General features: G+C 39.4%; 1 protein-coding gene across 3 annotated transcripts in view; it reads left to right on the plus strand.

Annotated features, from left to right (window-relative positions):
• LOC126334866 (activating signal cointegrator 1 complex subunit 2) overlaps positions 1–16312 on the plus strand; it is a 121855-nt gene that overhangs the window by 58232 nt on the left and 47311 nt on the right. For all 3 annotated transcript variants that reach the window (XM_049997550.1, XM_049997552.1, XM_049997551.1), the window contains exons 8-10: positions 596–751; positions 4322–4445; positions 15856–15984. In XM_049997550.1, the coding sequence (XP_049853507.1) occupies positions 596–751; positions 4322–4445; positions 15856–15984 (409 nt within the window). The remainder of the gene's footprint in view (positions 1–595; positions 752–4321; positions 4446–15855; positions 15985–16312) is intronic.

Raw genomic sequence — 16312 nt, forward strand, 5'->3', positions numbered from 1 at the left:
TCTGGGAAGTAAAGATGATAGAGGGGAGGGGGGCAGCAGCATTAGAAAGATTACTGTCAACAGTTTTTGACAGCTGAGGAAAGCTAAGAACACATTAGACAGAGAAAGTTTCAGCAACAAAATAGTAAAGTGCTGATGCCAAAAGAGAGGACCCACTTCTTTTTGTGTGTTTGAAGGGTAGACAATTTACTGTGTTTCAGCCTATGTTGTGCAGAGTGTGTAGCTTTTCAACATGTGCAACCTACCAGTGCCCATTCATTGTTACTGAAAGCTGTGTAGTCATTGTGTTAACATAAATGTCTTAAATGTTAAACTTTTCACTAAACAGCTCCTCCACCTAATTATCATTGTCATAGTCATCAACTGTTCTTAAAACTGCTTGCTATATCATTGGTGATAATTTTAGTGAATATCGTATGTTGTAGAGAGGAGGCTAAAGGTTTACAGATGTTTATGCCATTCCTTTCGTTCTTGTGGAGTAGAACATCAACACCATTCATGCAGAGGACATTGTGAAATTTTGTGTATAAGCATATAATATAGTCATATCAAATTTGCAGTATTCTTATGAATTAAAATTGAAACTATTTTGCAGAGAATTACATTCGGAAGAGGTTATAAAGAAAAAATTGGAAGAATATATTTCTGTATTAACTGATACTGCTTCAGAGAAGATTTTCATGAGAGATTATCATTCTACTTTCAAAGTAGATGCAGACATAGACATTTTGATACAGATATGTCCTGATATGTATCCTTTGATGGAATAATTTTAATATTTTTTAAGCATGAATTATCAATTTCTTATTTGCATTGGAAGTTTTGAATATTCAAAATATTATTATAAACATGTATATGTGCCTCTCACAGAAAGTGAAAATATTGTTTAGACTGACAGTAGCTTTCACCAAAAGTTATTAATTTTCCAACATCCATTTCAAATTAACATTTAAATGAGTTTTTTACAGAATAAAAATGAAGGAGAGATAAGTCTCGCAACTGTCTCAGGCATGTGGACTGTTATAAATAAGTAGTAAATAAACTTAAATGAAGTATCATCATATCAGTTGACATTACATAGACACAGTGCAGCTACGAGAAGTGTACTTGTGTTTAATGTGTTGAAATGTTAATTTGATTTGTGTTGATTGAGTTTTCTGCACCTGAAAATTCATTTGATTTTGTTATTATATCTTAATAAATGGTGAAGCAGTTTCTTAACAAAAGTGGCCAGTCCAGTAAGCAATAATGAAAAGAATAAGAAGGAAAATAGCTGGAAAAATGATTAGAGAATTTTTAAAGAAATAAAGTGCTTGTGATTGTACGTAGATAAGAAAGGGTCCAGTGTTCAAATTTCATACACAAAAGCTCTCCAGTGCTGTCATTCTAAATAGGACTCAGCTACGTATGTTCAGATGGCAGTATGTGGATTGTGTCAAAGAAATACTTGGCCCAGAGTTCCTTCTGACAAGAACATTTCCAGTAGTGATCCCCATCTTGTTACCAACAAATGTCATAGTAGAAATAACATTATCAAAATGAGAAAATTTGCCATAATCATAAATTTGATTAAATTCATAGGAAAAGTATTGGTCCGCAACTCGTGGTCGTGCGGTAGCGTTCTCGCTTCCTGCGCCCAGATTCCCGGGTTCGATTCCTAATGAGTAGAAGGAGTTGCTATTATGAAATTCTTTTAATTTCCTTTTAAATGCTATATGGCTATCTGTCAGACTTTTGATGCTATTAGGTAAGTGACCAAAGACTTTTGTGGCAGCATAATTTACCCCCTTCTAAGGCAAAGTTAGATTTAATCTTGAGTAGTGAAGATCGTCCTTTCTCCTAGTGTTGTAGCCATGTACACTGCTATTACTTTTGAATTCGTTTGGATTGTTAATAACAAATTTCATATACGAAAGCAGAAAATGAAAATAGGCATGGTAAGCTAATTTACTGAGATGTATATCACCAAAATTTGCAATGACCCTAATTGCGTAAGTAGCTGAACTCAAACGTTTCAGCAGATCTTCAGTGCATTTTTTCCAGTTCAACCCCTCATCAATGCATACACCTAGAAATTTTAAATATTCTACCTTAGCTACCGATTTCTGATCGAAGTCTATATTTATTAATGGTGTCATTCCATTTACTGTGTGGAACTGTATATACTGTGTTTTGTCAAAGTTTAATGAGAGCCCATTTGCAGAGAACCACTTAATGATTTTCTGAAAAACATCATTTACAATTTCACCAGTTAATTCTTGTGTGTTGGGTGTGATAGCTATATTTGTATCATTGGCAAAAAGTACTAGCTTTGCATCTTTGTGAATATAGAATGGCAAGTCATTAATATATATTAAGAACAGCAGAGGACCCAAGACTGAACCTTGCGGCACCCCAATCATGATCGTTCACCAGTTTGAGAAATCACCAGTTTTTTGCATATTATGTGAACTGCTTATTTCAACTTTCTGCACTCTTCCAGTTAGGTATGATTTAAACCATTTGAGCGCTGCCCCATTCATACCACAGTACTTCAGCTTATCTAGAAGTATTCCATGATTTAAACAATCAAAAGCCTTTGAGAGATCACAAAAAATCCTGATGGGTGACTTCTGGTTACCCAGAGTATTTAATATTTCATTAGTGAAAGTATATATAGCATTTTCCGTTGGAAAAATCTTTCTGGAAACTAAACTGACATTTTGTTAAAACTTTGTTCTTACAAAGGTGTGAAGCTACTCTACAATACATTACTTTTTCAAGAATTTTGGATAAGGCAGTCAGAATACAGATTGAGCGGTAGTTGTTGACATAAGACGTATCCCTTTTTTTATTCAGTGGTTTAACAATGGCATACTTCAGTCTATCTGGGAAAATACCCTGCTTCGGAGAGCTATTACATATGTGGCTAAGAATTCCACTTATTTCTTGGGAACAAGCTTTTATTATCCTGCTCGATATGTCATCAATTCCATGTGAACTTTTATTTTTGAGTGTGTTTATTATCTTCCTAATTTCAGAAGGAGAGGTGGGTGGAATTTCAATTGTATCAAATGGTGTGGGCAAGGCCTCTTCCATTAACTGCCTTGCTTCTTCTAATGAACGTTTACATCCTATTTTCCTACAATATTTAAAAACTGATTATTGAAAATGTTTTCGACTTCCGGCTTGTTGTTTATCAAGTTTCCATTCGATTCGATGGTAATACCGTCATCCTGAACTCTTGATTGCCCTGTCTCCCTTGTAAAAATATTCCGAATTGTTTTGATTTTGTTATCAGAGGTATTAATCTGAGAGATGATGCACATGCTTCTGGACTTTTTAATACCCTTTCTTAATGTAGCACAGTAGTTTTTATAATATTTGGCTGTTTCTGGGTCATTACTCTTTCTTGTTGCTACATACAGTTCCCTTTTGTGGTTGCAAGATATTTTTATTCCTTTAGTTAGCCAAGGTGTTTTGCATGGTTTCTTGTAATTATATTTAACTAATTTCTTGGGGAAAGAGTTTTCAAATTCTCTCACAAGTGTATCATGAAATGCTAAATTTCAAATTAGCATTGAGTTCCTTGTACACCTCATCCCAGTCTAACTGCTGAAGATTTTCTCTGAAGATTTTTTCGAGGTCGAGAAAGGCAAAGTGTAGATATTTTGACTTCTCGTGGTGCTTTTCGATAAGCGGGCGAGCTGCATGGATAGCATGTGTCGTCCCACAGCCCTTCACAAGACCACATTGATTGATGGAGAGACTGACAATTTTTTAGATCCTTTTATCGATGATGCGCTCGAATACTTCCGTTGTGTATGACAGGTGTATTAGGCAGTAGTTGTTACATTGAGCTGGACTTCCCTTCTGCTTCCAAATTGGAATTGTTGTGCTACATGTTCAGTCAGCGGGAATCGTTCCCTCCTCAATGATCTTATTAAAGTAATCCGTCAACCAGTCACCTGAATCCCAGTGTTTTGATTTCTACAAGTCTGCAGGAAGATCATTTGGCCCGATTGCCTTTCCATTTTTCATTTTCTGTAATGCTTCGGCAACCTCGTCCTTGGAGACTGGGGCAATGGGTCCCTCTACTGGAGTCCACACTGGAATTGGAGCATGTGGAACCTCCTCATTGCAAATATATAGCCAACAGTAATGAGGGGAAATAAGGTTGTTCTTATTCTCTGTTGTATTTAAAATTGCGCTATATGAGTGAATAATCATTGATTTAGAGCTTAACTTGTGAAATGTTTAGTTTTTGTAATGCACGTATACTGAAAGAACATTTACTACTGCATAAAATCAAATTTTATTGTTGTACTTAACTTGGATGCAGTGATACAATTAAATTTGATTTCTTGAAGGAATCTGTTCTGTCATGTTTTGATACACCGAGTTCACAGAAAAATAGCTTTTTTTCATCGGAGTTTTCAAAAACTACAGACACAAAGGACATCCAGGTCGGTATTACTTCTTAGTTATTTTATTTCTTTGTTGCTTTAGAGTGCATGCCTGGATTGTAGTTGGCAAAATTTAACGTTATTTCAAGTTTTCATTGTGTAAGCCAAGGGCGTACCTAGGATCTGAACTGGGGGGGGGGGGGGGGGGGGGGAGGGGGGGGGCAGGTAATACTAGTCTCAGGAAACAAGGACTTGAGACAACATACAGCACTTCTTACTAAATAAAACAGTAAACCAATGAAAACTGTTTTTAATAAACATTTTAAATACAAGAATGCACTTGTACAATCCGAGAAAACGAACAGTGGTAACGGTTTGCTGGCCTACGACATCTTGTGTCATACCTTTCGTATTGCTTCACAGGAATTTCACTCCGGATACTGACAAGGACATTAATGAGTCAGGTGTGGGAACGTGTACTGCCTGTATCTCTCAGATACAGCGCGCCTACTCGGGTAACGTTTTGTCGCCGCTAATGACAGTAGCTGTTGCATTGTTTGCAGCGTACGCAAGTCGGCAGACGAGTTGTTGTCTTCTAAATGAAGCAACGTTTCGTTGTAGCTACGTTTACTCTCTTCCAAAATGAGTAAACAATATGATCTAGAAAATCCTAAGGATTTGGAAGAAGTACATCGCCTTCTTCTTGACGATGAGGTATCCATTGAAGATGAAGATGATCTTGCAGAAACTGATTCAGAAACCGAAGATATACTCTAAACACGATCTGTAGACTCAGACACAGATCATGAATTTTATGAAGAGGAAAATAATGAAGTGCAGGAAACTGATGAACATTACTATTTTGGTGAGTAGAAAAGACAATAAATATACTTTCAGATGTAGTAATATCAATATCTAGTAATGGTGTAATGTACTTATTTCTTTATTTTAGGTAAGGATGGAACTAAATGGAGGAAAGTGCCTTGGAAAGCAACATAGACACGGCCTCATAATATGCTAACCAAACTGTCTGGGGTAGTTGGAGATGCAAAGAAAATGGTAACTGAAATTGACTGCTGGAGCCTATTCATCAGTAATGATATCCTAGATGTAATTGTGGTCAACACTAACAGGCATATAGCTGATCTAAAAGGAAACTTTGCTCACGAGAGTGACTGCAAGGACACAGACGCAATCAAAATAAAAGCCTTTCTTGGCTTGTTATACCTTGCTGGCGTGTTCCGTGGTGGGCGACAGAATGTTCACGACTTCTGGGCAGCAGATGACCTTGGTCTGAATATTTTTAGAATGACAATGTCCGAAAAACGTTTCCTGTTCCTAATAAGATGTGTTCGTTTTGATGATGGAGCCACAAGACAAGAACGGTGCAAGACAGGCAAATTAGCAGCCGTGAGGGAAATGTTCACCATGTGTTTGAATAACTGCAAGACACATTACTCCATCAGTCAGAGCGTCACAGTTGATGAGCAGCTACCAGCTTTTCGAGGCCGGTGTGGATTTCACCAGTTCATACCATCTAAATATGGCATCAAAATTTTCTGCCTTTGTGATACTTTATTATACTTACAACATGGAAATATATTGTGAATTACAACCAGAAGGACCCTTTCAGAATAACAACTCCGCCAAAGAAGTAGTTCTGAGACTTTCCGAACCAGTATATGGGACGAGTAGAAACATTACAGCAGATAACTGGTTCACTAGTTTGGAGTTAGTAAGAGAACTGCATAAAAGGAGACTGTCGTTTGTAGCACAATTAGAAAAAGCAAGAAGGAACTGCCATCGAATTTCGTAGCAGCAAAAAGTAGACAGCAATATGATAGCGTATTTGGCTACAGCAAGAATGAAACTCTTGTGTCGTATGTCTCGAAAAAAGGGAAAACTGTAGTCCTCCTTTCGAGTATGCATGTATCGTCAAGTGAGGTTTCGGAAGGTTTAGAGAAAAAACCAGCAATTATTCTACACTATAATGACACCAAATATGGAGTTGATGTAGTTGACAAACTCTGTGCAACCTACAATGTAGCTGGGTCAACAAGAAGATGGCATATGGTCATTTTTTTCCACCTGTTGAACATTGCAGGCATCAACTCAAGAGTAATTTTCTTGGGCAACAAGAATAAATACTCAAATCGGCGCGAGTACCTCAAAACTTTGGCTCTGACTCTACTGCAAGATCATCTCAAAAGAAGAGCTCTTATTATGACTCTACCTGATGATATAAAGTCAATGCTAGTAAAGTACAAACCTGAAGGAAAAGAGCAAGAAAATGCTGAACAATTCTTGGAATCAGAAAAGAAAAAGGTGCCAGTCGTGCTACAGGGAGACAAAAAAGACTTGCCTCAGCAATTATACATGTGAAAAATGCGGTACACATCTTTGTTTGCAAAAGCACGCAAAAATAATTTGTAAACAATGTCTTTCTGTAGAGGGCAATCAGTAAAAAGAGACATGCTTTGATTAGTCAATAATTTATTTGTATCTATAATAAAACCAATTTTTAAAAGAATTTCATGTACTTCTCCATTACAAAATGTCAAATATTTCTGTTAATTTGAAAGTGTAATGAGCCTGATGTTCACTTCTGTGTTTGTAAAATCTGTAACAACAAAGGTAACTGCAATTTAAAACAAAAACAAAAGAAAAAGAACCTGTAAACAAACAAAAAACCACAAAAATCGTCGCATGTATCCATGAGATACATCGCGACTAGTGGCGTCATGAAGGCTGACGTGCCTGCTGGAGGGTTAAATAAAACAGTAAACTAATAAAAAAACTGTGAATACCTTCTGGGGGGAGGGGGGCGCTGCTGCTCCCCCCTGCCCTTGCTGGGTACGCCCATGGTGTAAGCAAAGAAAAGTATGACGTGTGAATAATGATGTATCTTTATTGTACTCATAGTGTTTTCTTCTTTGTGCCAAAAAATAAATTTATTTAATCTTGTTGAGTTTGGGTCTTCTTCTGTACAGCTCATTCTCAATAAGTACCAGTTTATTTCTTATGCAAAGTAATTTTTCGTATTTCTCCACCACCATGGATCCTTGCTCCTTCCATCTGCGTCAATACAGAAAAGTTTCCTTATCCCTTGCCAGATACCAGTCTCTCATATTATTCATGCCTTGTTGCTTGGCTCATGGAGTACCTACCCTCTAATGGCCTTACCATCAAATTAACCTATCTCTGGCTGCCACCCCTCCTTCCACAATTACCTCCACCTGTTCAGGTTCTGCCAATCCTTAGCTCTCACTAACATAGTCCTGCAGAACCATATGAATCAAGCCCAAACCTCATTGCAGTACCTTCTCTCTACCCACAAAATTCTCCTGCTATGCAATCCCAAATTCCTGGAATCCATAACACACATTGAAACTCTTGCACTGCAAGAACTTGAGCAACATGCACAACTCCACTTCAAAAAGCTCTCCATCATGTTCACTTCCTACTCCCACCTTGAAGTGCCACTGTCCACCACCTCTACAACGACCTCCATATCAACACCACATCCCTTCATAGCTGGACAGACCGTCTTGTAGACCTTCTACACTTATCCCACCCTCCAAAACTCACTCCCACCACCACACAGAATCCGAAACCTGAACAGACCTGCCACACAGTCATGAACCTTTCCTCCAGAAGCCTTAGCCCCACAGAAATATCATTCCTTTCCAAAAGTCTTACCTTTTGCCCCACTCCCAAATTCAGTCATGTAGGACTTGTTAAAGACAGTCTCTCCTTCTCCCAGTCACTACAGTGAAACACTTTTTTGCCACTAACCCTACCAATCAGACTCAACCAGAGACCAATATTGAACCTTGCCTAACTCAGTTCACTCCTCTATACAACTGTGATCCACCCCCACTGCCTCCAAACCACCCCCTGTTAACTTTCCAGAATTTCTTAACCTCGAACCTTGCCTCACCATCATTCGCCAAATCCCTCGACGTGCAAACTAACCTTATATCTGCAGAAAGAACTGCAATCTACTATCTAAAAACTGATCCTGACCTTATTATCCTACCTGCGGACAAAGGCTCCACCACTGTTGTTTTGAACCTCAAGGATTTCCTGGTGGAAGGACTCCACTAGCTGTCAGATACCTCCACCTACAAACCTTTCCACAGTGACCCCATTCCAGTAATCCAGCAGGATCTCCAGTCACTACTCAAATCCATAGGCCTATCCCAGAACCCCTCTCTGCTTATCCCTGCCACTCCCCACACTCCTACCTTCTACGTGCTTCCTAAAGTCCATAAACCTACCAACGCCTTCAACCTCCTATATGAAAGATACCAACCATTTCCTCCACAGACTCTCCACAGTTCCTGCTCCTTTACCAAACGGTGCCCTGCTCATCACTATTGATGCCACCTCCCTGTACACCCATCCCTATTGCTCATGGCCTTACCGCTATTGAACACTACCTTTACCAATGCCCGATGGATTCCAAACCAACATTGTCCTTCCTAGTTGCCATGACCAACTATATCCTCATCCACAATTACTTCTCCTTTGATGGGATTACCTACAAATAAATCTGACATACGGCTATGGGCATCCACATGGCACCATCCTATGCCAACCTATTTATGGGCCATCTAGAGGAATCTTTTCTAAAACCCCAGAATCCTAAACCCCTCATCTGGTTCAGATTCATTGATGACATCTTTGTTACCTAGATCAAAGGTGAGGGCACCCTATCCACATTCCTCCAGAACCTCAACAACTTCTCCCTCATTTCCTTCACCTGGTCCTACTCAACCCAACAAGCCACTTTCCTGAATGTTGACCTCCACCTCAAAGATGGCTACATCAGTACCTCTATCAAACCTACTAACCACCATCAATACCTCCACTTATATAGCTGTCACCCGTTGCATACCAAGAAGTCCCTTCCATACAGCCTAGCCACCCGTGGCCACCACATCTGCAGTGATGAGCAGTCCCTCTCGAAATACACCAAGGGTCTCACTGAAGACTTCTCTGACCGTAATTATCCTCCCAACCTTGTACAAAAACAAATCTCCTGTGTCTTATCTTTCCAGTCTCCCACCACTTCCCAAAGTCCTACCATCCAGCCACAGAGGAGCATTCCCCTCGTAATTCTGTACCACCCAAGACTGTAGCAACTGAATTACATTCTCTGCCAGGGTTTCATTTACCTTTCTTTGTGCCCTGAAATGAGAAATGTCTTGCCCACTATCCTTTCCACCCCTCGCACAGTGGTATTCTGCCATCCACCAAACCTACACAATATATTCGTCCACCCTTACACAACCCGTGCTCCCAGTCCCTTACCTAACGGCTCATACCCCTGTAATAGACCTAGATGCAAGACATGTCCCATACATTCTCCTACCTCCACCTACTCCAGTCCAGTCACTAACATCACCTATCCCATCAAAGGTAGAGCTACCTGTGAAACCAGTCATGTGGTCTACAAGTTAAGCTGCAACCACTATGCTGCATTCTATGTAGGCGTGACAGCCAGCAAGCTGTCTGTCGCCATGAATGGCCATTGACAAACTGGTCAAGAAACAAGTGGACCACCCTGTTGCTGAACATGCTGCCGAACATAATATCGTGCATTTCAATGACTGCTTCACAGCCTGTGTCATATGGATCCTTCCCACCACCACCACCAGCTTATCTGAATTTTACAGGTGGGAACTTTCCCCACAATACATCTGTCACTCCCGTAACCCTCCTAGCTTCAACCTTCATTAGTCACTTTCCTCACCCATCCAGCCCATTCCCTGTTCCCATTCCAGCACTACACAGCCTTCATTCCACCACCACACCCAGTCTTTTTATTTCTCTCCTTTTCCGCTACTCCCCCCCCCCCCCTTTTCCCTCCCCACCACTCTCCTGCCCTCTGTGTAACCTGCAGCATTTTGCTGTTCGCCACCCCCACCATACTATCCCTCCCCCTCTCCACTCCAGCCTCCTCCTTACCCCCATCCATTCGCCACTCCTACCATGCACTGGTGCTGCTCCTCACAGCATGATTTAAGTTGCCTGAGCCTGCAGTCATGTATGTGAGTTGCATTTGTGTGTGTGTGTGTGTGTGTGTGTGTGTGTGTGTGTGTTGTTGTTGTTGTTGTTGTTGTTGACGAAGGCCTTAACGGCCAAAAGCTATGATAGTGAGAGTCTTTTGTTATGCCTATCTGCGTCTCAGCATCTCCGCTATATAGTGAGTAGCAACTTTCCTTCTCATAATATTGCCTTATACAACTAGCCTTCGTTAAACAGTTGTAAGATGAAAGTTGATCTTAAAAAGCCTAAACCGCTACTCTTTTGTTGTGCCTTAAATGGAAATGCAGTATGGTGTACTGCAACAATTTTGCATCTATTCAAACTCATTTCTAGACCAGGCAGCTAGACTTGCACCAATCTGCCGTTACTGTCTTCCTTGCAGTATCTTTCATGAGTGAAAGTGTCAACAGCAGACTGGTGCTAGATAGTGATTCAGCTGATAACCATGTGGTTTCCACAATCACTAAGCCAAATGGAACTTTACAACAAATGCATAGTGAAATAGACTTGTATTAATTTCAGTCAGAAATTGTTTCATTATCAATTTCTATCTGTAGTTGTTAAATAGATACAGGAAAGGCTTACCATAGAAAACAAATGAGTGGCTTTGAGAGGTGGCGTAGGGAAGGCAGCAGAAGATCACACAGGCTAAAGGACAAGACCTACTAGGAATCCTTGGATATCACAGGAAATATTTGATGAAAGGAGAAAATATAAAAACGCATCAAATGAAGTGGCGAAAGGAGTAAAAATGTCTAAAAAGTGAAATTGATAGAAATACAAAATGGCTAAGCAGGAATGGCTACAGAACAAATGTACGGTACAGAAGCATGTATAACTAAGGTAAAGATATTACATGTAGGAAAATTAGAGACCTTTGGAGAAAAGAGAAGCAGCTGTTTGAAAATAGAGAGCTCAGATGGGAAACCAGAAAAAGAAGGGACAGCTGACAGGTGGAAACATTATATTGAGAAGTTTCACAGGGAAATTAACTTTAAGACAGTGTTATAGAAAGGAAAAAGAACGTAGGTGGTGTTGGTGGTGGTGGTGGTGGTAGTGGCGGCGGCGACGATGACGATAAGATGGGAGATGTACTGGGCAAAGAATTTGACAGAGCACTCGAAGACCTAGACCACTAGAGGGCTCCGAATTGTAGCATTTAATACGATGGTATGTAATGTAACTATGTCGGTGCGTGACTAACAATGTGCTGTAATCAAGTTTCAAATTCAAGTTCTTTCATATGTGGAGCATCCTTTCCTTTAGGATGACAATACCACAACACACATGAGCACTGTGCCATCTTCAACTGTCCGACACATTGGCTTCATTGTCATTGATCATTCTCTGTGCAGTCCTGACTTGGCCCCATCTCCTTTCTATCTGTATCAAAAACTTCAAGAACACATTTGAGGATGTGACATTGTTATGAAGTGATGCGAGTCTCTCGTTGGAAGAAATGTGTTTGTTGCCACTGAGAAATAAATATGTAAACCTGAAGAATACAAGGTGTAGAATGTTAATAATGTTTGTTGTACTTAAAAACCTTGCAGAGTTTGCACTTTAAAAATTCAGAGACATTACTTTTCAGCACACCCTCGTATTTACAGGAAAAATGGAAAAGGCTGTCCTGGGGAAGATCAATTTGAGTTCCACAGAAATGTAGGAACACACAATGAAATTAAGACTTATCCTAGTAGATATATAAAGGAAGGCAAACCTACATTTATAGCATTTGTAGATTTAGGGAAAGGTTTTGATAGTACTGCGTGAACTATGCTCATTGAAATTTTAAAGGTAGCAGGGTTAAAAATACTGGCACGGAAGAGTAATTTACAACTTGTAAAGAAATCAGATTGCAGTTATAAGAGTTGAAAGACGTGAAAAGGAAACAGTGGTTACAAAGAGAATGCAACAGATTTGCAGCCTATCCCTACTGTTATTCAGTCTGTATTTTGAGCAAGCTGTGAAGGAAACCATGGAGAACTTAGTTAAGGGAAATAAAGTTTAGGGAGAGAAAATAAAACTTTGCAGTGTGCCAGTGACATTATAATTCTGAACATAATGGATAGTGTTTTGAAAACAGATTGTAAGATTGACATCAGTAAAATGGGGGTAATGCAATATAGCCAAAGTAAATCAGGCAGTACCAAGTGAATTAGATTAGAAATGAGACAAATAAAATAGTAGATTAGTTTTGTTATTTGGACAGTAAAATAAATGATGATGGCTGAAGCATGAAATATACAAAAATGCCGGTGGGCAGTAGCAAACAGAGCATTTCAGAAAAGGGGAATTGTTAACATCTAAATAAATATAAGTGCTTGGAAGTCTTTTCTGACGGTATTTTTGTGGAGAGTAGCCTTGTATGGAAGTGACAAAAGGGACAATAGGCAACTCTGACAAGAAACTTTCAGAATTGAGTCCCATAGAAGAATGCTGAAGGAGAGTAGACCGAATAAAAAATGAGGCATTGAATTGGATGTAAAAAATGAGGATTTGTATTTAGTTGGGGGAAAAAGAAATATGGCACAATTTGACTAAAAGAAGGAATTTGTTGATAGAGCACATCCTGTGGCACCAAGAAACTATCAGTTTGGTAATGGAAGGAGGTGTGGGGGTGTAAAAAGTGTAGACAGTGACCAATGCTTGAATACAATAAGTAGGTTCAGATGAATGTAAGTTTCAGTGCTTATGAAGAGATTTACACAGCATATACTAGCATAGAGAGTTGCATGGAAGTAGTCTTCGGGCTGAAGACAGTGGCAACATCTGGAACTAGAACTTATTCTAATTTCCACTGTGAATTGTTATTGATAAAATTCTCTCAAGCTTCCAGCCACATCAAGTGGTTTAAAATCCACAAGCTTTCAGCCAAGTACTACTTAGTCATTGTCATGTGTTCATTGTCTTCTGGTTGCTGCTACCATCCATATATGGCTGCATTGTCTTCTGTGATGTTCATGATGCCTGCCCCAGTGCTATATAAGGTAATGTTTTCATTGCTCACACTGCAGGGCGATTCAACCTTCTGATGGCCAGGTCCCAAGCTGTGCTTAGCTGAAGACCACCATCTTTATTGAGGATGTTGTCACAAAGTTTTATGTTGATTGCATCTTATATTATGCTGTCCTAGAAACTTCTAGTCTATGTAATAACAGATGTCTCTGCTTACACTAATTTCTCAGGGTACTGAAGATGAATGCACCTTGTGTTCTGCACAGCACTGTTCAATAGTGCGTGCAGTCTGTCCAATGTAAAACTGTCCATACCCATACAATATTTTATATACTCTTTGCATTCTGAGTCCTTCATCATCTTTCACAGGCTTCATGAGTTGTCAAATAGTTGTTGGGGCACTGAAGACCAAATTGATTTTATGCCTCTTTTGGAGCTGGCTAAGTTGTCCTTTTACTGAGCCACAGAACAGCAACAACACAAGCTGCTTACAGTTCTCCTCAGGGTCCTTCTGCTTCTCTGTTTTCAACAACATGGCCTGCAAAAAAATCTGGTGGTTGTTGTAGCCATCTTCCTGGAATACATTCTGTAAGTGGCTCAGTTGCTTTAGCAGGTTTTCAGCATCTGAGATGGCTTCCACTTGGTGCACCAAGATCTTCAGAATGTTTCTGCAATTGTCAATGATAGCTGTTAGCTTGCAAATATCGGCCCGTGTGGGTGGGTTTCAGTAAACATTGTGGCTGAGACACCGATTTGCTTTACGGCGATCAAGGACATTGAAGAATGACAAGGCGCCATCTGTCTCTACCTCCATTGTGATCTTGGTGTTGTCATGTATATTGTTGATGTGGTCCAAAAATTCTCCCAGCTTTCACATCCATGAGACCAGGCAACAAATGTATCGATGTAATGATAAAAGCAACTAGGCTTTGCAGGAGCTGTGTCCAGGGCATTGCCCTAAAAATGCTCCATAAGTAGGTTGGCTACAACTAGAGCTAATGGGGTCCCCACTGTGACACCATCTGTCTAATTAGAATATTCTTCGTCATGCTCTGTTGTTATTTGATTTCATGGACTAACAGAAAATTTTAATCTTTTGTTACAGAAGTTTTGCTTTCAGTAAAGTTTGTTGCCATTAAGTTGCAGGCTAACACAGAGATGTTCGGTTATCTACTTCTCTTAATATTCTTACACCATCCTTCTGTATAATAAATACTTTTTTACCGTAGTTGCGTTTCACCAGAAGATTAAGGCATCGGACTGTATTGAGCAGAAGTATGGTAGCAGGTCAACACAGTGAGAGAGATTTCTAAATGCAAAGTATTCATTAATGAGCTTTTTGGTTAATTTGTCTAGATGCTAGTGCCACCTCGGTTTGTTACCACTAATGGATGCCCCAGAACTTGGAGCGTCACTTGTTGTATGTGTGCCATTGATTGCTATTTCTGATACCTGTAAACTGTTTTTATTTGTTTGGCATATTATAGAATTGAGCATAAATAATATTATGGGTTAAGCTGTTACTTTGAATCAGTTGTAAGCCTATTCAATTATTATCCTGGCTTTGTCCAGTGTGGATATGAGTGGGCCCTTTCTCAGTATACTTGCCATTAGCTTGTCACAGCTTAAAGGTGAAAAAAGGTCCCTAGTTTTTATAACTATTAGTTCATTCCTCAGGGGAAAAAAAGGGACAGTTTGAGAAGTCAGAAAGGAGGGCAGGTCACTCTAGCTTCAGGATGAGAGGGACCTACCTGTAATGAGGACAAGTGGAAATGAAGATGAGGGGGAAGGTGTCAGGAGAGAGTAGGAGCTGCATTTACTACATATTTATAAATAACAGTCTTTGCAACTGAAAGCACATTTTGGCACACTAGTACCCATTGTTAGAATAGTATATTGCTCTGCTGCACATGAGAAACAAATTGGCAGCATATGACTTTTACATTGCAGCATGTCATATGGCACTTTAAGCTGTAAGGACTGTTGTTTATGAAAGTATGATGGAAATATGGCTCCTTTTAGTCTAGCTTGTGTGAAATTGAGTTTCGTAAAACTGAATTTACACTTAAGATTTAAAATTGCCAAATCAAATGATGAACATGTATTCTAATGCCAAATCATATTGATTGCAGTGCTGTTTTACAGTCAGAAGATAAGTTGTAACTTAGATATTAATTTGGATATGGCATCTCACATTTGAAGTTTTACATAATGTTAAAACATGCATAGAGATCAATCAGTAGTTAGCCCGTCAACTACTACCTTCACTGTACACCCTTGTTCTCCACTGCACTTTATTGAAACACACGGTGTTTTGTACCATTAACATATATTATCTGATTAACTTGTGTATTTTCCTATAAGCTGCCACTGTAAATAGCAAACCCGTAGTTGTTTTTAATTCTGCTGAATAATATGTATCAAATTATGTGACAGAGTGGTTATTGTTATATTCTAGCCAACTGCAAGTGGCCATGTGGAAGCCCCGAGTGAGAATAAGAAGAAAAAAGTAACGGGAGTTGAATTAGATTCTCTCATCACTGAAGTGCAAGACATCCTTCCTCACCTACAAGATGGATTTATAGAGGTAATTATTTGTCGTCAACACTCCATCCTTCATTGTTAAAAGTTTGTAACCCATCACACAATCTTCTTTACAGTCTGTATCAGTTTTTCTCTTCTGTCTTCTAGATCTTTGAGTAGCTGGCACCATGTTTGGTGTGTCTTTTCCTTTATCTGCTCCATCTACCATCTCGGTGGTCTTTCCTTCAATACCTTCCCACCAACTTTGCCTTGGATGATCACATTTTCTAAGTTATCCTTCTTTTGTCAAAATATTGGCCAAAGAACTGTCATAGTTGCTGAAAACAAATACTGGACAACCTATTCTCCACCCTGAGTTCTCGAAAGGTGGA

Source organism: Schistocerca gregaria, chromosome 2 (genome assembly GCF_023897955.1).
Source record: "Schistocerca gregaria isolate iqSchGreg1 chromosome 2, iqSchGreg1.2, whole genome shotgun sequence".
Taxonomy (NCBI): Eukaryota; Metazoa; Arthropoda; class Insecta; order Orthoptera; family Acrididae; genus Schistocerca; species Schistocerca gregaria.